The 26454-nt window shown below is 37.7% G+C and overlaps 3 protein-coding genes across 3 annotated transcripts; 2 read left to right on the top strand and 1 right to left on the bottom strand.

Annotated features, from left to right (window-relative positions):
* The first annotated feature begins 1500 nt into the window (after nt 1-1500).
* On the top strand, nt 1501-26245 carry LOC130561252 (zinc finger protein 850-like). The gene is made up of 3 exons (XM_057345456.1): nt 1501-5969; nt 9425-10163; nt 23885-26245. The coding sequence occupies exons 1-3, from the start codon at nt 5016-5018 to the stop codon at nt 24955-24957; spliced, it is 2766 nt and encodes a 921-aa protein (XP_057201439.1). The 5' UTR covers nt 1501-5015; the 3' UTR covers nt 24958-26245.
* Nucleotides 10184-15517, top strand: LOC130562148 (gastrula zinc finger protein XlCGF49.1-like). Its single transcript, XM_057347022.1, has 2 exons — nt 10184-12440; nt 13341-15517. Exon 2 carries the CDS (start codon nt 13441-13443, stop codon nt 14095-14097), a length of 657 nt encoding a protein of 218 aa, XP_057203005.1. The 5' UTR covers nt 10184-12440; nt 13341-13440; the 3' UTR covers nt 14098-15517.
* On the bottom strand, nt 16605-21121 carry LOC130562135 (gastrula zinc finger protein XlCGF57.1-like). Its single transcript, XM_057347001.1, has 3 exons — nt 20838-21121; nt 18453-18649; nt 16605-18254 (listed from the first exon to the last, which is right to left on the bottom strand). Exons 2-3 carry the CDS (start codon nt 18505-18507, stop codon nt 16861-16863), a joined length of 1449 nt encoding a protein of 482 aa, XP_057202984.1. The 5' UTR covers nt 18508-18649; nt 20838-21121; the 3' UTR covers nt 16605-16860.
* Nucleotides 26246-26454: the final 209 nt, after the last annotated feature.

Raw genomic sequence — 26454 nt, 5'->3', positions numbered from 1 at the left:
CCATAAAGTTGGTCAGCAGAAGGAAGCATGAAGTACTGTAAAATGTCCTGGTAGATGGCTGCGTTGACTGTGGACTTCATAAAACACAGTGGACCAACACCAGCAGATGACATGGCAGCCCAAATCATCACTGACTGGAAACTTTACACTGGACTTTAAGCAACATTATGTGCCTCTCCTCTCTTCCTCCAGACTCTGGGACCTTGATTTCCAAATTAAATGCAAAATTTACTTTCATCTGAATAGAGGACTTTGGTCCACTGTGTTTTCTGAAGTCCACAGTCAATCTATGATTGTCAAGAGGAAGACGAGAGACACACCAGATCCAACAATGCATAGAAATGAACATACTTTTCAGAAGCCTGACATTTCTGTTTAAAATTGCCTTTTTTATTGGTCTTATGTAATATTCTAATTTTCTGAGACACTGAATTTTGGGTTTTCATTATCTGTAAGCCATAATCATCAAAATTTCAAGAAATAAAGGCTTGAAATATTTCACTCTATGTGTAATGAATCTATATAATATATGGGTTTCACTTTCTGAAATGAGTGACAAAAAATATTGACCTTTTTCATGATATTCAAATTTTTTGAGATCTCAGCAGAAGGGTGTATTTCAGGAACAGAAAATGTAATAAATCTTAAAAACTGGACAAAAATACAACATTTGTATCATATAATATACACACAGACATTATATTTTTATCTTGATAGGTTAAAGTAAAAATTTGAAATAGACATTAGGCTTCCTATTAAGCTTTTCAGTAGCCGACAGTAGAGAAAAAAAGATTTTGGCAGCATAAAATAATCGCAATTTAAAGTGTTTTTATCGCTGATTGTAAACTACACTGGTAACCATTAGTGATGAACCAGTCAAAAAAAGTTATTTGTGGGTGAGTGGCTGAGCGCAAAGTCTCTCGGGTGAACACAATGCAATTTTTTACACGCAAAATCATTGAAATATATACATTTCTTGTTTCCCATCTCATGTTTTTCCATCCCTATGTCCCTTTAGGGCTACTGAGCGTTAAGTAGCCATATCTGGATCAGGGTGATCCAATCCGGTTTTGCTTTGAAAAACCGGCACAAAATTATCCTAGTTAGCAAAACATGGGACTTCCAAATCCAGATCATTCTGATCCAGATTAAACTTTTTGAGAAAAAAACTGGAGATAATTTGTGTTCTTTATCGTTTCATTGAGCCCATCATTCACCAGATACATCTGCTGGTAAAGGCAACACATTTCTTTCACTTCGAAAGGGATAAGTTTGCTTTTTCTTATGAATTCATTTAATCTATATGGGACGTACATTAAAGTAAAGTACAGAGAAAGATTGTTTGACTGGGGTCAAGTAGTGTGCGCGTATATAACTATAATTACGGTATATCAGGTCAACGTAAGAGTCACTTATCACTGTATTTACGGTAATATCAGGAAGAACAGAGAAGCTGCGCTGACAGAGCTGATTTTTTGCCAAGCAATGTTTGAGGTAAAGGCATAACAAAGTGTTTCTCCGGGTTATTTTAACTGTTATACTTCAGGTTAAATCACGGTCGTATGTTTATCAATTATATTTATCTTTAAAGATCTCTTCGTGCCATCTGTAGTAGATGTACATAATGACAAGCTTATTTGCTAAGGTTAGCCATGAATTTGTTTTACTATTTAGCGTATTTAATTTGATAAATAGTCACGTTACTTTAATTCATTAATACTATTCATAACGTGTAACTTTAATAGCACTTTTGCAGCCGTGTTTTTTTTTCATGTCATGGAGGTGCATGCATGCGCTCAGGGACAGGCAACGTCGGTCCTGGAGTGCCGTTGCCCTGCAGATTTTAGCTCCAACCCTAATCAAACACACATGAACAAGCTAATCAGTGTCTTCAGGATTACACTGGCTGAATCCGAAATGGCATACTACTTTACTATATAGTAGGCAAAAAGCAGTAGGCGAGAAATACCCTGGTGGACTAGTTCTTGCGAGATTTGGGGTGCTTCTCAATATGCCTCCTCGTGATGGGTCGTTCTTGAAAATGAACGAATCTTTAATGTGACTCGGGAAGAACGAGTCGTCTCGAGTAGTGATTTGTCCAGTCGCGCATGCGCATTGCACAACATTTTATGGGTCCTGTGACAAAAGAACGAACGACTCAAACCCGAAGACTCGGGAGGTGAACTAATCAATTCTCTTTCCGGCTCAGACTGCATTGGTAAAGCGTAGGGGGCTGTAACGTGATGAACGAACGACTCAAACCCGAAGACTCGGGAGGTGAACTAATCAATTCTCTTTCCGGCTCTGACTGCATTGGTTTAGCTTACGAAGCTGTCACGTCGTGAACGAACGAGTCAAACCCGAGGACTTGTCAGATAAGAGGTGTGGTGAGCTAATCATAGACTAAAGACCCAGGTAAACAATGAATTAATCTTTTCTGTTTCTTATAGCATTATAGTTTGTATTGTTTGTAATGTGATCAACGTTTGCATAAGTAGTAGATGTGTTAGGAAAGTAACATGTAACATTTTAACTGTATTTTGCTAAAATTAACAAAATGAACGATATGACTCGAAAAAGATTTGTTCATTTTGCTGAACGAGACTCAAAGGTCCGAGTCAGTAAAATGATCCGAACTTCCCATCACTATCCTCGTTTCCTCGCTCCTCCGTTCTCCATCCTATGACCCGTGCTCGATCGGTTTCGATCGGTTAAGGATGTCTCAATTCTCTTATTGCACCGGGAGGAGGCGAGGATCGACAAGAGAGGAGGCTTTCTGAGGAGTCATGAGCGAGGATACACACGCGTTTCCTTTGCGGAAGTGTTTTATCCACTAAACCTGACGTGCGCATTATTCTCCTCCCCTTGCACATCGTCACATCTTTAGATCATATTCAAACATGCAAAAATGTGTATACCTATAGACAGTATAGATAATATTCATAAAGTTAATATATTAATATAGTTAATATTTATGTATAACATATATTTGATAAACATTATATACATTTCTGACCACTTATTTTTATTATGAAATCTGCCTAAAGTATGTATTTAACTTTATTTTTTATATTTCAATGTGCAATGTGTACAGTCATCATTAATTGACGACGCTTTGAAGTGATGCTAAAGGGAGCGAGGATATGCCATTTCACTTCTTTATATTCCTCCGTCCTCGTTTCTTTTCCTTGTTCCCTTCCCTCGCATCCTGAAGGGGTGGAGCTAAGACGTGAGGAAAGGAAGCGAGGAAAGGAAACGAGGATGCGCAAATAAGAATTGAGAAGCACCCTTGGACGTGCGTATACTAATGTTGCTTCCGAATACGCCTACTTACCTACTATGTAGTAGGAGAAAACAGTACTTGAACAGAGTAGAGTAGTATGTCCGAATCGTCAGTATTCATAAAAGAGTGGCCGAGAAATTCCCGGATGGCTTACTGATTACGGCCAGATTCTTAAGCACTCAGCGACGGACACTTGAGATACTTCTATATCCCATGAGCCCACGGGACAGAATACCATGCACAGCCCGCACAACATTCTCAGCCGACTTTCATGTACAATTAAACATGTTAATTATTGTAAAGCTAATGTAACATTAACATTGCTTTGTTCTTAAATTGACCGTGTTTTATATTGTGCATAGTTTTAATTCATAGAATTTAAATACGAAGCATTAGATTTTCTGCACTTTATTTACGTTTGTGTTTTATATGTACTGTATATTTGCCATTTACAATATTATATATAACTTAAATGTTTTCTCACAGATATAGCAAAATACATTATAATTATTCACAAGATAATTTTAATCAGGTTGTTTTAACGGATACACTTCGGCGCAATTCAACTTTCTAATCACCTTTTATAAACAAATAATTACAAAACACAAATAAGCCCTAAACCAATTAATTACTCAAATTAAATTACTTATTTATCCAAACGAAAAATGAAGAGACGTGTAAAAATGGTTTAATTTTATGGACAAGGAAATAGGAGAAAGTCAAAGTTAAACGAGAGCGTGGTCGGATAACATTAGGATAACGTCCATGTTAAAACATACTTAGCAGCACATAAAAAGAACACAGAAGAGATTTACTCAGGTTGTTTTTAATACTACAATAGAATGCATATTAGAGCAACGTCTACGTGAGAGACATCAACCAATAGGCAGAATATTTGGAAAGAAGAGGAATACAAACAACGTAATTTTTAATTTTAAGATAAACTGTATATGCTGTTAAATAGTGGATGTGTGTGCACAGGCGATCTCTGTTTATAATTCAAATAGAATTACGCTGCCTATAAAGCCTGTCCGAATCCGTCTCTGAGAGTTGCCTTCATGCGCAAACGCTGCCTCCGTAGTCATTGCCTGATTGGGCAGCGAGGCAACAAGTTAGCTGCCTAAGCTTTTGGACGTAGTGGTTGTGTCCCATTTTGCCTACTTAGAATTTAGAATACGTATGCATAGTTATGGAAAAGTTTTCCATAGACCAAAAGTACTTTTTGGTGTGTAGCAAATTAGTATACACCCATTGTGACGTACAAACATGAAAAACGTGGTTAACAGTTATACACATTAAAATACAGCTCCTCTTTGCATTCAAGTGTTTCATTCACTTCATTCATTCGTTATTTAAACATACTATGATTTTGGCCATACTAATTTAAAATTCTAATACTATTTAGGATGGGGTAATATGCAGAATTGGGATGCAGGGTGAGAGTCAGCCTACTCTGTGTTAATTAAACCTATAAGTCAGCTGTTCTTAAACCGAAAACTCAGACCCTGCGGCCTAATTTGCATATTATCTCATTTATCTATTATCTTAACATTTTTACCTTTTTTGTTAAAATATTTTGTTAAAAGTTGTTAATGTGAGAATGTATTTATTTATTTTGGCAGGTCTGTTCCACCATACCACACAGTGATGTTCAGTGAAGTTGTTCACAATAAATAGAGACATAATTCTTATAATCCTGCAAGTAAGGGGACCACTGAAAGTGATGAACTGAATGAAGTTCAGTCATCAGTGTCAGAATCTTGTTTTGCCAGAAATGTCTTCTAGTAGTGTGCAGAAAAACAAGATTTACTTTCCAGAAAGAAAGCAAAGCTCAAAAGCAGGCAAGTCCTTGACCTGCCCTCATTGTGGAAAGTGTTTCAGATACAAATGTCGTCTTGAGGACCACATGAGAACTCACACTGGAGATTGCCCTTTCGCATGTCCTCAGTGTGGAAAGAGTTTCAAACTGAAAGCAACGCTTGAGATGCATATGAGAATTCACACTGGAGAGTGTCCATACATATGTCCTCAGTGTGGAAAGAGTTTCACACAGAAAACCCATCTTAAAGTGCACATGAGAATTCACACTGGAGAGCGTCCATACTCGTGTCCTCAGTGTGGAAAGGGTTTCAAACGCAAATCAACGCTTGAGGAGCACACGAGAATTCACACTGGAGAGTGCCCATATGCATGTCCTCAGTGTGGAAAGGGTTTCAAACAGGAAAATAATCTCAAGGTGCATATGAGAAATCACACTGGAGAGCGCCCATTCTCATGTCCTCAGTGTGGAAAGAGTTTCAAACGCAAATCAACGCTTGAGAACCACATGAGAATTCACACTGGAGAGCGCCCATACGTATGTCCTCAGTGTGGAAGAAGTTTTAAACAGAAATCAAATCTTGAGACACATATGAGATTTCACAACGGAGAGTGTCCATACACTTGTCCTCATTGTGGAAGGAGTTTTACAAACAAAAGTCATTTTGAGGGCCACGTGAGAACTCACACTGGAGAGCGTCCGTACACATGTCTTCAGTGTGGAAAAAGTTTGAAAGAGAAATCATCACTTAAGATGCACATGAGAATTCACACTGGAGAGCGCCCATACACATGTTCTGAGTGTGGAAGGAGTTTCAAACACATATCAACATGTGAGTTGCACATGAAAATTCACACTGAAGAGCATCCATAAACATGCCTTCAGTGTGGAATGTAGATTTGCTGTTAATTTACTTACCAAGATTATGGTGAAATTGTGTCTTCAGTGTAATAGTTATGATTTTTAGCTGCAAACTTGAAAAAAAATTGCTTTCCCGCTCATGCTCCTTAACAACTCCTTCCTGGTGGAACATTCTTCCTAACTCAGTCCGGTCAACCACATCTCTCACAACATTCAAAAAACTACTTAAAACCCATCTCTTCTGTGAATACTTGACAGACAGATGAGAGAGAAAAAATATCCCTCTCTCTTTCTCTCAACAGGTATTGTTCCGGCTTTTGTTGGAACTAGTAACTTTGTATCAGCACCTATTGTATTATTGCTCCTGTATGACATATCGCTTATTGCTCCCTGAACTCTCTGTAAGTCGCTTTGGATAAAAGCGTCTGCAATGACTAAATGTAAACTACAGTTTTGCATTTAATCATCATTTTTTTGCATTTTGCAAACTGTGGTTCTAAACATGTACATACCGTATACATAGTCATAACAGTGCCTATAAAATAGGCCATTCAACCCATTCGTTTTTTTCACATTTTGTTATGTTACTGGCTTATGTTAAACTACTTTAAGTTACTTTTTTCGTATCTGTCTACACTCCATACACTGTAATGACATAGCAAAAAACAGGTTTGTGACAAATTAACATTTTTAAAAAGAGAAAACTTAAGTACATTGCGTAAGTATTCATATGCTCTTCATGTGTCTTCATCAACAAGCAAAACTGGAATGTTTCTGAGCTAAATTTAAAGTCTCCCAAAAAAACGGTATGAATACTTATGCAATGTAATCTTTTTATTTTTAATAAATTTGCCATGTCACAAATCTGTTTTTATATTCGTCATTATGGTGTATGGAGTGTAGATTAATGTAAAAAATGTTCAGTGTTTTGGACTTTTACTTTGTTGTGTCACTTCCTGTTTTATTTTGTAGTCTTTGTAGTTCTAGTGTTTATTGGTTTCCCTGAATAGTTCCCAGGTGTGTCTTATCTTGCTAGCCGTTCATCTTGTGTATTTATACCCCAGTTTTTGTCATGTTTCTTTGTCTGGTGTTGTGTTCAGTTCTGTGATGTGTCTCCTTGTTTCCGGATTCTAAAGTTCTTTATGTTTTTATGATTCAATAAAACTATTTGGATCCAGCCCAGTCTCCACATCGTTGTATATACACATGGACAAAAGTATTGGCAGGGTTGTGGCTAGAAGAGATACACAGCCACAGGCCCAAATCTCGCCAGATGAGTGCGTTTTCATCTTACTATCCATAGATATGTATATTTATATATTTATATGTCTATGGTTTGCAGTCGGTTGCTAAGTGGCTATCAGTGATTTTTCTGCATCAGTCGCGTTTCTGACTGCGGAGAAGTGTGTGCGCGCGTATATAACAATCATTACGGTCTTACCGGGTCAATGAGAGAGTGTGCGGCATTTATCACTGTATTTACGGTAATATCATCAGCAGGAGCGAGCTGCGCTGGCAAAGCTGAATTTTGCCTTGCAATGTTTAAAGTAAAAGCATAACAAAATGTCATGTTTTCAGGTTATTTAAACTGTTATAGTTGAGACTAAATCACTGTCGTATGTTTATCAGTTGTGTCATGTTTTCAGGTTATTTAAACTGTTGTAGTTGAGACTAAATCACTGTCGTATGTTTATCAGTTGTGTTTATATTTAACGACCAATTCAAGCCATTTGTAGATCAGTGTTGGGCAAGCTACTTGGAATATGTAAGTTAGTGAGCTAAGCTAACAGTTACGTTACTCTACAAAGCTTCACTACACTAAAGCTACCAACTGCACTGGGAAATGTAGCTACTAGCTAAGCTACAGCAATATGGCAGCTTACTACATCTAAGCTATTTTTTAAATTTAATTTTTATTGTGAACCGACTTTATTCCAAATGCTATCTTAGTGATAAATATAACAGTCAGTCAAACATATAGCATAGTTGTTCTTTTTAAGGGCATTTTTATTAACGTTAATGCATCTTTTATATAAAATACTTGCTGTACATTGAATCAATTAATTCAACAAATAAGAATAATTACATAAAGACAGTAAAACATTATTAACATCAACACAAGCCTTCATTAAACTGCAGAGGGTGCATCTCTGATGGCTTTTTACAAAGATTGTTTAATGCTTTTAAAATGTGCCATAACTGTTTACAAAACAATTGTGTATTATAAAGTTATAAGATATCATTTTAAGTGCATAAAGTACATTATAAAAATATGAATAATGAAAAGGACAAAAAGTTTAAGGCTGTTTTGTCTTTAAACTGAAATGAGTCTGAGGAGTATATCATAAATATAAAACAAAAGGCGCTCATTACAGAGGACTGCAAGATTTCAACAAAAATAATTAACTGTTACAGGTATATATATACTGTACGGGAATATGAAGAAAACAATCAAATAACATTCACCATCACTAAAAAACTAAATTACTTAACAGGGCTTGACATTAAGCATTGTCATGTGGTTGTCCTTCGACAAGTAAATTTGTCATTCACTTGTCCAAGTACAAATATTACTTGTCCGAAGATAAAAAATAATATTTCATTTGAAGTGTCAATATAATTGTTTCGGATCCTGATTGGTCAAGTTTGCTCATAAGCATTTTACTGAGGACATCAATCTGTGGTGAATATGTTATAAGGCTTCCACGCACTATATGGAAATCTTTCTTCTAATTTCACGTGGTTGTGTAGAGCCTTCGGCGATCCGCATCGATCGTGTTTCTGACTGCGGACAAGTGACAGTGCGCGTGTATAACTAGCATTACGGTAATATCAGGTCACAGAATGAGTGTGCTGCTCTCTTATCAGTGTACTTACGGTAATATCAGAAACGGAGAAGCTGCGCTAACCGAGCGGAGTTATTTGCCCAGCAGTGTTTAAGGTACAAAACATAACGAAATGTCATGTTTTCAGGTCATTTTAACTGTTATACTTGAGACAATCGTGGTCGTATGTTTATCAGTTGTATCTATCTTTGAAGACCTCTTCAAGCCATCTGTAGATGTGATAACGACACGGTTATTGCTAAATGAAACGAGTTTGTTTTGGCTCGTGTTATTTTAAGCATTTCTAAATACATTTGTAAAATCTAACGTTATAACTGTTTACATTAGTTAATGCACCACGAACTAACATGAATAAACAATTAACAATAGTTAATGCATTCACAAATGTGTATCAATGCAATCTTATTGTGACGTGTTACCTAACTAACGTTACCTTAAAAAACTATAGCGTGTATTTAAGATTTTGTTAGTATTTTATGTTTGTGGGAACATGGAAAGACAGAAAATATTTTAAAACATCACAGTGTAATCTATATGCTAATGTAAAATATGTGGTTCTTTTGTTTGATTTTAGATTTGTTGAAAAACAAAAGGGATGAATTAACTGAAGTTTAGGAGAAGACATCTCTGAACATTTTGATGCAAGAAATACCTTCTGGTCATTTTGAGGAGCACATGAGAATGCACACTAGAGAGCATCAATACACATGTTCTCAGTGTGGAAAGAGTTTCAAAAAGAAAGGTAATCTTAACGTGCACATGAGACTTCACACTGGAGATCACCCATACGCATGTCCTCAGTGTGGAAGGCGTTTCAAACAAAAGTCAACTCTTGACCGGCACAGAGTAATTCACACTGGAAAGCGTCCATATTCATGTCCTCAGTGTGGAAAGAGTTTCAAACGCAAATCAACGCTTGAGGACCACATGGGAATTCACACTGAAGAGCGCCCATACGCATGTCCTCAGTGTGGAGAGAGTTTCAAACGCAAGTCAACGCTTGAGAGGCACACAGGAATTCACACTGGAAAGCGTCCATATTCATGTTCTCAGTGTGGAAAGTGTTTCAAACGCAAATCAACACTTGAGGACCACATGAGAATTCACACTGAAGAGCGCCCATACCCATGTCCTCATTGTGGAAAGGGTTTTAAACGCAAATCAACAGTTAAGAATCACATCAGAATTCACACTGGAGTGCGACCATACACGTGTCCGCAGTGTGGAAAGAGTTTTATACAGAAATCAAGTTTTGAGGTCCACATTAGAATTCACACTGGAGAGCGCCCATACTCATGTCCTCAGTGTGGAAAGAGTTGCAGACAGAAAAGTCATCTTGAGGAGCACATGAGAAAACACTGAAGAGCACCCTCTCACATGTACTGAGTGGAAAGGGTTTCAAATAAAGTGCATATAAAACCCCCTCATCCCCCTTCGTTTTTTTTTCACATTTTATGTTGCTGCCTTATGTTAAAGTAAATCAAGTAACTTTTTCCCCACATCAATCTACACTCCATTCACCATAAAGATGAAGCAAAAAATATATATTTTAAAACTTGTGAAACTAAAATAAGTACACTGCATAAGTATTCATACCCTTAACTCAGTTCTTGGTTAAATCACATTTACAGCCTTAAGTCTTTTTGTGTATGACTTGACAATCTGTAATTGGCTATTTTTCTGCCATACTACTCCTCAGATCCTCTCAAACTCTTTCAGGTTGGATGGGGACTGTCAGTAGACAGACATTCTCAGGTTTCTACAGAGATGTTAAATTGGGTTCAAGCACTGGCTAGACCACTCATAGACAGAGTTGTCCTTGAGCCAATCTTACATTGTTTTAGCTATGTGCTTAAGATCATTGTCCTGTTGGAGAAGAAACCTCCTGCCCACTCAGAGGTTCTGAATGTTCTGGACTAAGTTTTCATTAAGGGTATCTCTGTATTTTATGCCGTTGAGCCTTTCTTCTATCCTGACAAGTCCCCCCACGCCCACATCATGATGCTGTTTCCACCACACTTTACTGTTGGGATGATATTGTGCAGGTGATGAGCAGTTTCCTCCAGACATGAGGCTTGAAACTGAGATTCATAAGAGCAGAGAATCTTGTTTCTGACAGTTTGAACGATTTTTTAAAGTTTTTCTTTGCGTGTGCACATTTCAAGTTTTCATGTGTCTTCACTGAGGAGAGGCTTGGCCACTCTCTCATAAAGCCCAGATTGGTGGAGGGATGAAAGTGATGTTTGTCCTTCTATAAGTTTCTCCCATCTCCATATATGATTGATCATGGAGCTCAACCTGTGTGATCATCAGCTTGGTCACTGCTCTAAGCAAGACCCTTCTCCATTGATTGCTCAGTTTGGCCAGGAAAAAAAGCTCGAGATGTGGTTGTTTCGTACTTCTTCTGGTAATGATTAATGGAGGCTACATCTGTGAACCTTCAATACAGCAGATTTTTTTGTAGTCGTCCTCAGATCTGTGTCTCGATAAAATCCTGTCTCAGAGTGGTACTGGTAGTTCTTCTTACCTCGTGGCTTGGTTTTTGCTCTGATAAGCATTTTCAGCTGTTAGACCTTCATACACATTCAATTGAATATGCCACAAGTACAAGTTAACTACTTGAAGTGTAGTAACATCAACAAGAAAACTGGAAAAAGTTCAGTGTTTTTTGGACTTTCACTTTGTAACTTGTGACACTTCTTGTTTCTTGTTTTATTTTGTACTCTTTTGTAGTTCTTTTGGTTTCCCGTGAATACTTGTCATGTGTGTCTTGTTAGCCCTCGTTATTCTTGTGAATTTGTTTCTTTGTCTGGTGTTGTTTTCAGTCTTATGATGAGTCTCCTTATTTCCTTATTTGTACTTCTGTGATTATATATGATTGAACATTGCAAAATTCTGCTACTACAAATGCAATTACATATATCAAGAAAAATAAAGTTTTAAATAAAGACCAATTACCAGTAAAAAAGTGACTGCTAGATTCTGTCTTCTATTGATGAAATATTTTGAAATATACTGTTACTATCTCCATTCCTAAATATAATTAACATTTTTCTTTCAACATATAATACATCCATTAAATCAGAATCACTGTGTCAGCGTGTTTTTTGTTGTTGTCGTTGCTGTATGTAAATAGCAATAAAGTTTGAAAGAGTTGTCGGAGGCTTGGTGGTGGTGACGTTGATTTAGAGCCACCTTAAGTGTAGTCTGTTGATAGCATTGTGTTAGCGTTTTACTTCTGTCCATTGTATTTCGGCTTCAAAAGTAACAAATGTGGTGTCAGCAATGTAAAGATTATCTTGATAGACAAAACGTGTAAGTCTCATAACCCTTTGTTAAACACAGAGCTTATTTTTTGCGATTTTCCAAAAGTCTATGGGAAAAATGCACAGGCTTTCAAACCAGGGAACACGTGCGCCGCTAACTTCCGGGTTGGCATACAAAAACACGTCATCTCTTTGGCTCCCTATAACACAGCTGCAAGACGGCCGAGCGTCGCTATAGTTACCATTACGGTAATATCAGGTCAATGAAATAGTGTGCGACTCTTATCACTGTATTTACGGTAATATCAGAACCAACAGAGAAGCCGCGCTAACCGTGCGGAGTTGTTTGACCAGCAATGTTTGAGGTAAAATGATAACAAAGTGATGTTTAGTTTTTTCAAAACTGTTATAGTTCTAAATCATGGTCGTATATGTTTATCAATTGTATCTATCTTTGAAGACCTCTTCAAGCCATCTGTAGAATGGCATGGCTACTTGCTAAAGTAGCCACGTTTAAATTAATGTGTTTGACAGTGCAGCCTATTTTATAAATGTACACGTTACTTCCCAGCAAACAATTTTTGGTTCCCAGAACGTTCCCATAACGTTAGTTTTTGGTTCCCAGAACGTTATTTTCTGGTTATTTAAAAAAACCAGCCTGCAACGTTCTGGGAACGTTATTTTCTGGTTGCAAAAAATAAAACCGGAAAAGAACGTTCTTAGAACGTTATTTTTTGGTTCTCAAAAAAATAACCAAAACGGAACCAAAAACTAACGTTAGTGGAACGTTCTGTGTTTGCTGGGTTTAATGCTTTAATACTATTTAAGAAGTACTATTTTCTGCAGCCGTGTTTTTTTTCATGATGTCATAGTTCATGCGCTTAACTCGTGTTGTGTCCCATTTTGGGAATATACCCTAAAAGCATGCATGGCTTTTGTTATGGAAAAGTATACGCTTATGTATGTAGCATGGCAATACACGAATTGTGCGTGCACATACAAACACGAAATAAGTGGTTAACAGCGCATTAAAATACAGCTACTCTTTGCATGTAAGTATTTCTTCATTCGTTAGTTCTTACATCATTATAACAACATACTATAATTTGGGACACACAAATTTAAACTTAATGCAAAAACTCAGACCCTGAGGCCCAATTTGCATATTACCTCTCCTAATTCATATTTGAACCCATTTTGTTAAAATATTTGGTTAAGAGTTGTAAATGTGAAAATGTATGTATTTATTTTATTTATATTGGCAGGTCTGTTCCACCATACCCCAAAGAGATGTTCAGTGAAGCCATGAATTAAGTTGAGGGTAAACATCAGTGTCAGAAACATCAGAATCTTGTATTGCTAGAAATGTCTTCTAGTAGTTTGCAGAAGAGCAAGAGTTTCTTTCCAAAAAGAAATCAAACCTCAGAATCAGGCAAGCTCTTCGTGTGTCCTCAGTGTGGGAAGTGTTTCAAACACAAAGGTCGTCTTGAGAGGCACATGAGAATTCACACTGGAGAGCGCCCATACACATGTCCTCAGTGTGGAAAGAGTTTCGGACTCAAATCAACGCTTGACCAGCACATGAGAATTCACACAGGAGAGCGCCCATACACATGTCCTCAGTGTGAAAAGAGTTTTACACAGAAAAATCACCTTAAGGTGCACATGAGAATTCACACGGAAGAGCGCCCATACACATGTTCTCACTGTGGAAAGAGTTTCAAACTCAAATCAACGCTTGAGGAGCATATGAGAGTTCACACAGGAGAGCGTCCATACATGTGTTCTCAGTGTGAAAAGAGTTTCACACAAAAAAATAATCTTAAGGTGCACATGAGAATTCATACGGAAGAGCGCCCATACATATGTCCTTATTGTGGAAAGAGTTTCAAACACAAATCATCGCTTGACGAGCACATGAAAATTCACACTGGAGAGCGCCCATACGTATGTCCTCAGTGTGAAAAGAGTTACATACAGAAATCAACGTTTGAGTCACATATTAGACTTCACATTGGATAGTGTCCATGAACATGCCTTCAGTGTGGAAGAAGTCATAAATGAAAGACAAAAGAGATGTGTGTCTTAAACGCCACTTTTTTATGCTATAATTCAGAGATAATATTGTACATAAAATCTTCTACCGTGTAAACTCAAATGTATTAAAGCAAAAAGCCGTTTACAAATGTGGAATTTATATGTGAAGCCGAGTGACTGAAATGAATCATAAGACCACTGACATGTATGAAGTAAACAGGGTCACTTTCGTTTTCATGTTGATTTAAAGCAGTAAAACAGTTTAAATCAATGTTATTGTTGTTTTCTTCGAATCTTTATATTATGTTCACAATTCTCACCGGCATGTAAACCTGAAATCATCAGTCTAAGAATTTACTGACAATAATAATCCCAGTTTCACAGCTGTAAAGTGACTGATAGATTCTGTCTTCTATTAATGACATACTGTATTTTGAAATATGCTGTAACTATCTACATTCCTCAGTATAATTAATAAAAAAATCTACATAAACCTGTCAGTGGTGGTTGTCTAAAATTTTTCTTTCACCATACATTTATTATTAAATCAGAATCACTTCATTCGTGTATGAGTATGTTTTCTTTGTTGCTGTATGTAAATAGCAGATAAATGAATGTGTGGTGAAGTTGTTATAAGGTTTCCACACACTAGGTGTCGCTGCTAGGCAACACATTTCATTAACTTCGAAAAGGTAAGTTTGCTTTTTTATTTATTCATTTTCTTTATAGACGGTTTCAGCGGCAACAAGATAAACCTCCGCAATGAATCAATAACTGTTGAGTAATTGTAATTTATAGTATTTGTTTTCCATATGGCAGTAAATGGGGGATACGATCTGTTTGGTTACTGACATTGTCTCTTAGCATGAAAAATAAACTTTTATTTAATCTAGGAATAAACAGAAAGCCAGCGAAAAACAGTCACTAAATTAAGGTATAATCTCCCGTTATAAAGGATGATGAAACGGAGCATGCTGCTCATTTGCTCTGTGCGAGCGAGCCGCAACAAAACTCTTCTATGCCAGTGACTCATCTAAACTTCTTATTGGTCATTAAGATCATGAGCTGTCTATGATTGGGTGTGATGGTCAGCGCTGCGAGTAAAACACGGAAAATAATATGTGATGCACCGTGATCGGACGTGAACGTAATGCTGTAACGGACACGTTTCGTTCATCTTCACATTTCATTCGCCCCGTCCATTAATTGTATAAAGCGGGACGAGTGATCTCTCAGCATGATAAATACAAGGTGTGGCGTGTGAACAGGCTGAAATGCGTGTCCCCAGCTAACAAATTTATGTTCTAAAAACGTTTTCCAAACGTTCTGTTTTGGTTGTGGCAACGTGATTTAAAATGTTCCAAAAACGTAAAAAAGGAACGTTATTTTATGGTTAGCATAATGTTCCTAAAACATTCCACTTACATTTGACTAAAAATGCAATGTTCTGAGAACGTTTATTTGGAACAAAAAAAGTTTAGATTAGGTTATTAAAATTGTATTTTAAGATGAGCAGTGCTCATTAACAGTTTGGTAAAATGGTATAAAATGTAAAAGATGAATATTTGAAGAGTTTAATTCCAAAATGTGATAACTCCGTTTAAAAAAAAAGTTTTTATTATGTTATGATGTTTTTGTTGTGTTAGTTGTATTTAGCTGTTTTTTTTTGTCAACAACCGGCAAATCCGACATCTCTCTGACTTTATTTTTAAATACTGGTTGAAGTACATATGAGAAACACTTTCACTATTCTGCTACATATCAGTGCTCAAATTTGGTCAATTATTAAATTTAACTGTTAAGAATATTGTGTTGCCTGCCTGTCTAGCAAAGTTTGTTTTGTCAAAGTTCTATCGCGTTTCATGAAGTTCATTGAGTTGGCTTCTGCGATTTCGGTTAAACTTGTCACGTGATTTCCGGTAAGGGAACATAGGGAGCGTCGATGCTCCCTGGTTTTTGCGGTAAATTGTGGGAATTTTTAGGGAACGTTTCAGTGCACTAGAAGGATTTTGCGAATAAGATGCCCTTAAAATGGCTGCCTCCCTGGTCAGTGCCCTGACTACTGAACAAGGGAGCTGATTGAGCCACAGCCATAGTGTTACGTCTCCTAACTCTGGTGGCAGGTGATACAATGTACATCAACGTTCTGTTACTGAAACGTATGCCTGCTCCATTACCGGCCCTATAAGGATGCTGTTGACTGTCCACAGGGCATCATATTGTGCTTCGCTGTTTTTTATTTGATCATTATGGCTGTTTAATAAAATACCCCAAATGTTAAACCAGAGCCGATTTGTGTTGTGGCCCAGTGAGCGCCGGGCCATAACACATAGTCAGTGAGTCTGTAATCTGTAAGAATATGATGATTACATGATAAAATCAGCGAGTAGAATATAGGTTATAAAGAATGATTGCTACAATTCCAGACTCTCGCTGGTGAAATAACAAAACATTTATTATAAGTCTTAGCTAGCAAGAACTTTTTCAAAAATTCATCATTTGTCTATGCAAGCTGCATGAACTGATATTTATTAATTCTCAGGATTATTCATTAAAAAATTTTTATAGTAAAAATAATCATTCCTGATACAGAAACAGAATTTCTACTAGTAATAATGATATAAAAACATGGCATTTATGATCTTTACATCTGAAATTTCAACTAGCACTGTAATTCTTGATTTCTGTATATAATGATATATCATCAAAAGCTGTTGGGGTTATGTTTTGCCTGTATCTTCTTGACTTTCAGAGAAGAGGTACCAGTGAACAGGCTTTGTATGAGTCATCAATGACTACAGTTGGAGCTACAAATCCAGTGTGAATTTTTATGTGCTCCTCAAGATTTGCTTTGCACTTGAAACTCTTTCCACACTGAGGACATGTGTGTGGCCGCTCTCCAGTGTGAATTCTCATGTGCTTCCAAAGTCCTGATTTGTACTTGAAAGTCTTTCTACACTGAGGGCATGCGTATGGACGCTCTTCAGAGTGACTTCTCATGTGCAGCCCAAGCGTAGAATTTTTTTTGAATCTCTTTCCACACTGAGAACATGTATATCGTCGTTCTTTAGAGTGAATTCTCATGTGCTCCTCTAGATTTAATTTGTGCTTGAAACACTTTGCACACTCAGGACATACGTATGGGCGCTCTCCAGTGTGAATTCTTATGTGCTTCCAAAGTCCTGATTTGTACTTGAAAGTATTTCTACACTGAGGGCATGCATATGGACGCTCTTCAGAGTGACTTCTCATGTGTAGCCCAAGCGTTGAATTTTGTTTGAATCTCTTTCCACACTGAGAACATGTGTATGGTCGTTCTTTAGAGTGAATTCTCATGTGTTCCACAAGATGGAATTTGTGCTTGAAACCCTTTCCACACTGAGAACATGCGTATGGACGCTCTCCAGTGTGAATTCTCATGTGCATATCAAGAATTGTTTTGCGATTGAAACTCTTTTCACAATGAGAACATGTGTATGGGGGCTCTTCCAAGTGAATTCTCATGTGCACCCCAAGCGCTGATTTTTGTTTGAAACTCTTTCCACAATGAGAACAAGTGTGTGGGCGCTCTTCAGTGTGAATTCTCATGTGCTCCACAAGTGTCAATTTGTGTTTGAAACTCTTTCCACAATGAGAACACGTGTATGGGCGCTCTCCAGTGTGAATTCTTATGTGCTCCACAAGCGCTGATTTGTGCTTGAAACTCTTTCCACACTGAGGACATGTGAATCGGCGCTCTTCAGCATGAATTCTCATGTGCACATCAAGAGTTGTTTTGCGATTGAAACTCTTTCCACACTGAGAACATGCGTAAGGGCGCTCTCCAGTGTGAATTATCATGTGCACCTTAAGATGACTTTTTTTTCGGAAACTCTTTTCACACTGAGAACATGCGTAAGGGCGTTCTCCAGTGTGAATTCTCATGTGCTCCTCAAGACAACGTTTTTGTTTGAAACTCTTTTCACACTGAGGGCAGGTGAAAGACTTGCCTGTTTCTGTCCTTTGCTTTCTTTTTGGTGAGAAATTCTTGTTCTTCTGCAAACTACTAGAAGAGATTTCTAGTATAACAAGATTCTGAGGTTTCTTACACTGATGTTTCACCTCATCTTCATTCAGTTCATTGCCTTCATCTTTTAACAAATCTGAAATGAAATGCATTTTATATTATTGATTACAATGTGGTGTCTTTGAATTAGCATGACCATAAACTCATAACAAAGTCTTTGATACATGCTATACTTTTATCAGGTAGGTAAAACTCCTATGATCTAAATTTAAATGACTAAATCTCATGAACTTTCTCACCAATCATTATTGAAGAATCAGGAATGGACACCAACCTTTTTGTTCCTCAGTATCTTCATGCTTCATTATGCATGTGTCTGGATCCCTCATGTCTTCAATCTTTAAATTTTGTACAAAGCTGTGTCACACTGGATTGCTTTAATAGTACTTTTGAATGTAGGACTCCCTTGTAGGACTAGAGGAATTATTCCTGTATTTATTGAATACCTCTGTGTTGTATGGTGGAACAGACCTGCCAAAATAAATACATTTTCATATTAGCAAAAACGTTAAAATATTAATTAGGATAGAAGCTCCGATATTACAGCTCACCATGGCAACAACAGGTCTGCATATGTAAAAAAACCCACAACTGTATAAAGTCCTCAAGAGCGAAGCAAATGTCTTTAAAGGATCACTGTGTAATTTTTAGCAAGATCTAGTGGTGAGGTTGCGAATTGCAAGCAGCGGCTCACTCCACACACCCTTTCATAGCTCTACGGAGGCTGAAAAAGGATTAGAGGAGCTGTATGTAATAATTTTACTGTATTAAATCAAAACAGTACCTTAACATGTTTGTAGACATTTAGGAAACATGTTCATATATTGGTTTGTCAATGCTATAGTCAGATAATCCACTCTGAAATGTGCGTTCCGTGCAGAAATGCTGTTTCTGTTTTGGTCCGTGTGGCCCCGCCCACTGACGATTTACCCACTAGTGTATTTCGAGTTGGCAACAATCACAGCATATTGCAGCAAGCAAACAATCTGGGTCAGAGCAGATTCCACCCTTACCGGTACTATTACGTTGCAAATTTTGAAAGAATTACTTTATTATTTTACAATTTACGAGTAGTAATATACAGTTTTATTAAGGTTATTTAAACAAGCCAGCAATATGGCCCATAAATGCGACCTCCGGAGGAAGATTAGGATCTAATCTTTTTTTATTAGATATTTTGCTTAGTAACTAAATAAAACCCAAAGTCAGGGTATTTATTATGTTTTTTGAAAAGTGCAAATGCCACACATTGAGTTTTACTAATATAACCTTTAATTTTGAAATGTCAACTCTCCCGCAGCCCGCACGCACACACCATCAAATCTTGTTGCAAAACTTTTCCTAGTTCTTATTTTATTTATTTAATAATTGCATCGACTAGTTTATGTCGAAGTGACTTTTATCACATAATAGTAAAAATCTAAGGTTGTTCAACCCCTAGTGTGTGTACATCATTCTTCTACTGTCCTATATTCAGATTTTGCGCGAGAGCACCCTCTGGCTTTCGGATGCAGCAGCATTTTCCCGTACTTCACTCAAAAGCTGTGCATAAATCACGTGATATTTATCGTCGGTTTATCGTGACAGCCCTATTTTAAACTGGTGATTATTCATTCAGAGCTTACATTTTATTTTTGAATATGAACAAATTGCAGAGGTCCGGACCTCGGTGACCTCATAGCTGGCTACGGCCATGGGTTTGGTGAGTTGGAGGGGGCCTTTGAATATTATTGAGTACAGTGGGGGGCTTTTGAGTCAAAAAGGTTGAGAACCCCTGCTTTAAGTGGAATGGATTTGACTGACGGTGCACTGAAAAGTGAAGAACATATATGCAAAATGAGATATGGTAAAAGTGAGTGGGTCTAATATTATTGGTCCTAAAAAGTGGGTGGGTCCTGTGCCACCATAAAATAAATGGTTCTGACGCCCATGCCTGAGCAGTGAGCACACTGTGTGAATTGCAGACAGTGGTTCCCAACCCTGGTCCTCGGCAAGAAAGTTTACATTGGCCTCACCATACAGACAACATAAGACAAGCCGGTCTATTTTCCTTCTGCTTCAAGCCACGGATATTTAAATCACCTCTCAACAGAATAAACTAAGATATGAACACAGATGTTTGGGCACTTGTGATCCAAATACAGCACCTGCCGCTGTATTTTAGTCACGAAACATCTATGATGTGGAGAATACTTCACCTATACTGACAAACAATAAAGCTCAGTCTAAACACAAGATTAACACTCATAGTACATTTACGCATTTGGCAGACGCTTTTATCCAAAGCGACTTACATTGCAATGTATTATACATTTGTTTCTGACTATGTGCAATCCCTTGGATCGAACACATGACCTTGACATTTCTGGTGCCATGCTCTAACCACTGAGCCACAGGAAAGCAGTTCATGTGTAGTAAATACACAATACCGAATATATAGGTGCAAAATGATAAGCAAATCATTGCATTTCCGTTTATTTACTGTACGTCTGACACTGCCTTACAAAACTTAAGCTAGCTTTAGCTAACAGTGTACCTAAATACAGGAGTTGGTTGCCTCGTCGTCCACAACAACAATCCAGGTAAGAAAATTACGTCAAGATATGATTAATAGCTAAAAATACATTGATTGAAATACCCGGTGTTCACGTGAGGTTACCTTTGATGACGTATTTACTGCAAATACGAGTGTACTATGGGCGCTGCCATTGTTTCCCCTTCCTGTGAACCGCTGCACGTTTATGACACAAAATCCACAAATTCCCCCTTTCCGGGTTTTCTTTTTCGGACGGGATTTTGTAGAAGCATCGCTCGCTCAGGCGTGTCCCCTCGTCGGTTGGTTGCATAAAAATGATTCAGTATTTAGGCGAAACAAAATAGATAACTCGGTAATCTGGCCGTTTTGGTAGACGTGCAGCGCAGCGCAGTTCCAGACATTCACAGAGGCTGCGCGTGCCGCGTGCTTCTCTAGTAACGAAAGCAGAACCAACAAAGGCGGAGCTACCAATACTGCGTTTTTCATCATTTACACCCAGGTCCCGTTTAGATTTTTTTTTTTTTTTTTAGATTTTTTTGTTCCCGGTTTAACACCGGGAACAAACGAGATATCAGTAGTTTTAGCAGCACTCAGTTCAAACGGAAATCTTATCCAGTATTACATTTAGTCGGTCTAAAACAGTGATTGTGCATCAAAAGGTTTCAACCATGTCAGTAAGCAAATGAGCGTTCTAAACTTATTTACACAGCGCATTTTTAATTTTGGTCGCGCATGCACACCACGTATGCGCACCCCTGTATATATAGCTGATTCTAACAAGGGGCTTGTTTGAGATGCGCGTGTATAACTATCATTACGGTAATATCTGGTCAATGAAAGAGCACTGAAGAGTACAGCAACAACAGAGAAGCTAACCGGGAGGTAAAAACATAACAAAATGTCATGTTTTCATGTTATTTTAACTGTTATAGTTGAGACTACATCGTACCTGTGTGTTTATCAATTGTATCCGTCTTTGAAGACCTCTTCAAGCCATCTGTACATAATGAAAAGTTTACTTGCTAATGTTAGCCACGTGCAGACTGTGTACCCTATTTTATAAACATAAGTTACATAATACTATTATGAAGTGTAACTTTGAAAGCACTTTTCTTCGAAATGCTTGCACTTCCAGTTCTCCTGGGGGGAATGCAGACCTCTTTTTTTAAGTATATTCTTTTCTGGTGTGTAGCAAAGCAGTGTACACGCATTGTTACAACAAACATGAAAAACAGTCAGACACATTAAAATACGTCTCCTATTTGCATTTAAGTATTTCTAAAATGTATTATATAATCATACAATTTTTGGAGACATACTAATGTTAATTTCCAATACCAGTTACAGGTAGTAAGAAAATTGGGATGCAGGGTTAGAGTCAGCCTACTCAAGAGTAGGGCTGCACGATATTGAGAAAATATGCGATATGCGGTTTTGTTGTTGAATATTGCGGTAACGATATTTCTTGCGATATAACATTTCCTATAGAAATGCTATTTTTTTATTATTTATATATATATATGTAATTATCAGAATCAGAAATAGCTTTATTGCCAAGTATGTTTGCACATACAAGGAATTTGTTTTGGTGACAGGAGCATCCAGAACACAGAATCAGCAACAACAGTGCACAGAGACCATAACACAATAGAATACAGTACACAATGATTTAAATAAGGGCCTATGGGTATAAAAAAATTAAGAAATACAATACAATAAACATAAGATAAAGATATAGAGAGTGTAAAGCTATGTATGTATGTAAATATGTACAAGTAAAAAATAAGAATAGACTAAAAATAAGAATAGACTAACTGGAGAGCTCCACACGAAAGCTTAAAAAATTATCATACTGAAATAAACAGGTAATATATATTCTTCTGATGTAACTGACAAAAAACATTAATGTTACATACAGATGGATAAATTAGGGCCATATATATTTTAGATTACCAAAATTTGTTTGAATATTTCTAAGTTCTGTGTTTTTCCTTTTTTACTATACAATAGTGGTATATTTGTCTACATACATTACTGTAGGATACTGTAGTATTTACTATAGTAAACTGCAGTAAAATTCTTACTATATTGTTTTTGAACTTTACTAAGTATACAGTGTTTATCAATTGACTACAAGGGCACTTCAATTTTCAATAGTACACTACAGTATTTTTTGTCTGAGTGTTCAATTTAACGGGACTTTTATTTTGACGGGTATTTGGAAGGAGGCTTGTTTGCAGATAGCTTCACTCAAACAATAAAACGCTCGTAAAATAAACTCAAAGAGCAACTCTGGAGATGAAGTTCATGTGTTCATATCCTCATACAGTGCAGCGCAGATAAATCCTCGACCATCACTTGTGTTGTATGTTAAACTGTGCACATAATTCACTCAGACACGCAGAACAGCCAGATGACATTTAAATAACAGGATTCCACGTCCGCATGGACTCAGTGCAGTGCGCCATTGATTATTGTCACACACAAACAAGCACCACCACGACAAACACGCAGCTCTGTCTAATGCACATATTCTTATTATTCTACATATATGTAGCACTGTTCTTTTTTTCAAGTTACTTGTCCGGTCAGGCAAGTAAAATTCTCTCTCACTTGCCAATACAAAACATTCACTTCTCCCGGACAAGCGTTAATGTTGAGCCCTGCAAAATATTGCCATATTTCAGACATAACGTACCATTCTTTTTAGGCACAAGTTCGTCGCTGTCATTTTCCTCGCTCGTCTCTATTCCTGCCATATTTATTTTCCGCTCTCTGCTTTGAGCCGCTAGGTTCACCTTTGGGCCCGCGATCTAGCCAATAGTATAATAGCACCTACTTGGCGGGTATAAAGATAGTAATACCCCTTCTGATTGGTCCAATTTGGACAATTTATGCACGCAACACACAAATGATTGACACATGAAACAAATTTAATTTATCACAACTCTCTGCGATATGGATATCGCATATACTATTATCGAGATAATGATAATTTTTCGATATATCGTGCAGCCCTACTCAAGAGCTAAACTAACTTAAGTCAGCTGTTCTTAAACAGCACCCCTGCACCCCAATTTGTATCTGGCCCAGTTAATATTTTAACCTTTTTTGTTCAAATATTTTGTTAAGAGATGTCAATGTGAAAATGTATTTCTTTTTTTTGGCAGGTATGTTCCACCATACCACCATGAATGAAGTTGAGGAGAAACATCAGTGTCAGAATCTTGTAATGCTAGAAATGTCTTCAAGTAGTGGGCAGAAGAACGAGATTTTCTCAAAGAAAAGAAAGCAAAGCACAGAAGACGGCAAGCCTCTCATCTGCCCTCAGTGTGAAAAGTGTTTCAGATACACACGTCATTTTGAGGACCACATGAGAACTGACACTGGGGTGTGCGCATATACATGCCCCCATTGTGGAAAGAGTTTCAGACATAAATCAGCTACTAAGGCACATATTAGAATTCATACTGGTGAGTGCCCATATGCATGTTCTCAGTGTGGAAAGAGTTTCAAAAGCAAAAGTCAGTTTGAGGTCCACATGAGAATTCACACTGGAGAGTGCCCATACACATGTCCTCAGTGTGGAAAGAGTTCAACAAGTAAATCAAATCTTGCAGCACATATGAGAATTCACACTGGAGAGCGCCCATATGCATGTCCTCAGTGTGGAAAGAGTTCAACAAGTAAATCAAATCTTGCAGCACATATGAGAATTCACACTGGAGAGCGCCCATATGTATGTCCACAGTGTGAAAAGAGTTTCAGAGATAAAGCAAATCTTGGAATCCATACGAGAATTCACACTGGAGAGCGGCCATATGTATGTCCACAGTGTGGAAAGAGTTTTAAACAGAAATCAGCGCTTGAGGGCCACATGAGAATTCACACTGGAGAGTCCCCATACACATGTCCTCAGTGTGGAAAGAGTTTTAGAGAGAAAAATAATCTTAAGATGCACGTGAGGATTCACACTGAAGAGCGCCCATACACGTGTACTCCGTGTGGAAAGAGTTTCATACGCAAAGCAACGCTTGAGAAGCACATGAGAATTCACACTGGAGAGCGCCCATACGTATGTCCTCAGTGTGGAAAGAGTTCTAAACAGAAAATTAATCTTGAGGTGCACATGAGAATTCACACTGGAGAGCGCCCATACACATGTCCTCAGTGTGGAAAGAGTTTCAAACGCAAATCAACAATTAATCAGCACATGAGAATTCATGCTGGACAGCATCCATGAACTTAACTTCAGTATGGAGAGAGTTTTCACCTTCAAATGTATTTGCTGTATATAGGCATATAGGCAGGGCTTTCATCAAACCACACTGAGCCAATAGCCTCACACCTCCACCTGCAGGGTGTTCTGAAGTATTTGGTGCCTGAGATTTTCTGTGATGCTGGGCGGAGCAAACATGAATGTGCATGAATTTCCTGCCTAACGTTAAAGTGCTAGACACGTTTTCAAAAACGACACAATGATGTGCAACAGTTTGCTCAAAAATAAGGCTGTAACCCTCATTATTTGAAAAAATTGCAAATTAAACATTTATTCTTCAAGCCACCTCTCCTTTTTTTGCTCAGAGCTGCCTAACATTCCATATTGATAGGGCCATTAGGGGGTTGGGTCTTACTCTGTCCAGGTGTGAAGTACATCAATATTCATGGCCATTGACACCCCTTCACATAAGGCCTTATTTACAAAGCAAAATATTTCTGAGAACTTCACTGTTATCTTATAAATGTGTGTTACTGTACCCAAAGTTGAATATTTAGATATCGGCCCCAAATCAATTTGTAATGTCAGTTCAATGCGATAAACGCATGTTTTAAAGTTGCTGGTTTTCTGTAATGTGATGAGTTAGTTTTAAAACAGTTTGTGCAGTTTTACTGTATTGAGGGGGTCCGAAAACCAGTCAGTATCTGGTGTGACCACCATTTGCCTCACGCAGTGCAACACATCCCCTTTGCATAAAGTTGATCAAGTTGTTGATTGTGACCTGTGGAATGTTGGTCCACTCCTCTTCAATGGCTGTGCAAAATTGCTGGATATTGGCAGGAACTGGAACACGCTGTCGTATACGCCGATCCAGAGCATCCCTCTCAATGGGTGACATGTCCGGTGAGTATGCTGGCCATGCAAGAACTGGGATGTTTTCAGCTTCCAGGAATTGTGTACAGATCCTTGCAACATGGGGCCGTGCATTATCATTCTGCAACATGAGGTGATGGTCGTGGATGAATGGCACAACAATGGGCCTCAGGATCTCGTCACGGTATCTCTGTGCATTCAAAATGCCATCAATAAAATGCCTGTGTTCGTTGTGCATAACATACGCCTGCCCATACCATAACCCCACCACCACCATGGGCCACTCGATCCACAACGTTGACATCAGCAAACTAACTGTTCACTACATCGGGATGAAAAATATATGGAAATCGGGTCGTCAGTCCTTATATGTATGTGACGTTACAGTATGGCCATAGTGATTATATCGGGTGTGATCGACGTGCATTAAAGAGCTTTATTTTCACGGTAAAAACTGTGTGTCTCTTAACTTTGTAACAGTGATTCTTTACCCATGAATGTGTGTGTGTCTTCATCCATGTAGAATAGATTTAAACTACACATAGTAACGTTAAATACCGTGGACTCGTGCATGAAGTTCAGAGTAGAAAATAATCAATTATACTGCATGTACAGCATATGGCTATAGCGATTATGGGGGATTTATTT

This window comes from Triplophysa rosa, linkage group LG11 (assembly GCF_024868665.1).
Source record: "Triplophysa rosa linkage group LG11, Trosa_1v2, whole genome shotgun sequence".
Lineage (NCBI taxonomy): Eukaryota > Metazoa > Chordata > Actinopteri > Cypriniformes > Nemacheilidae > Triplophysa > Triplophysa rosa.
This window is presented reverse-complemented; position numbering and strand designations above follow the sequence as displayed.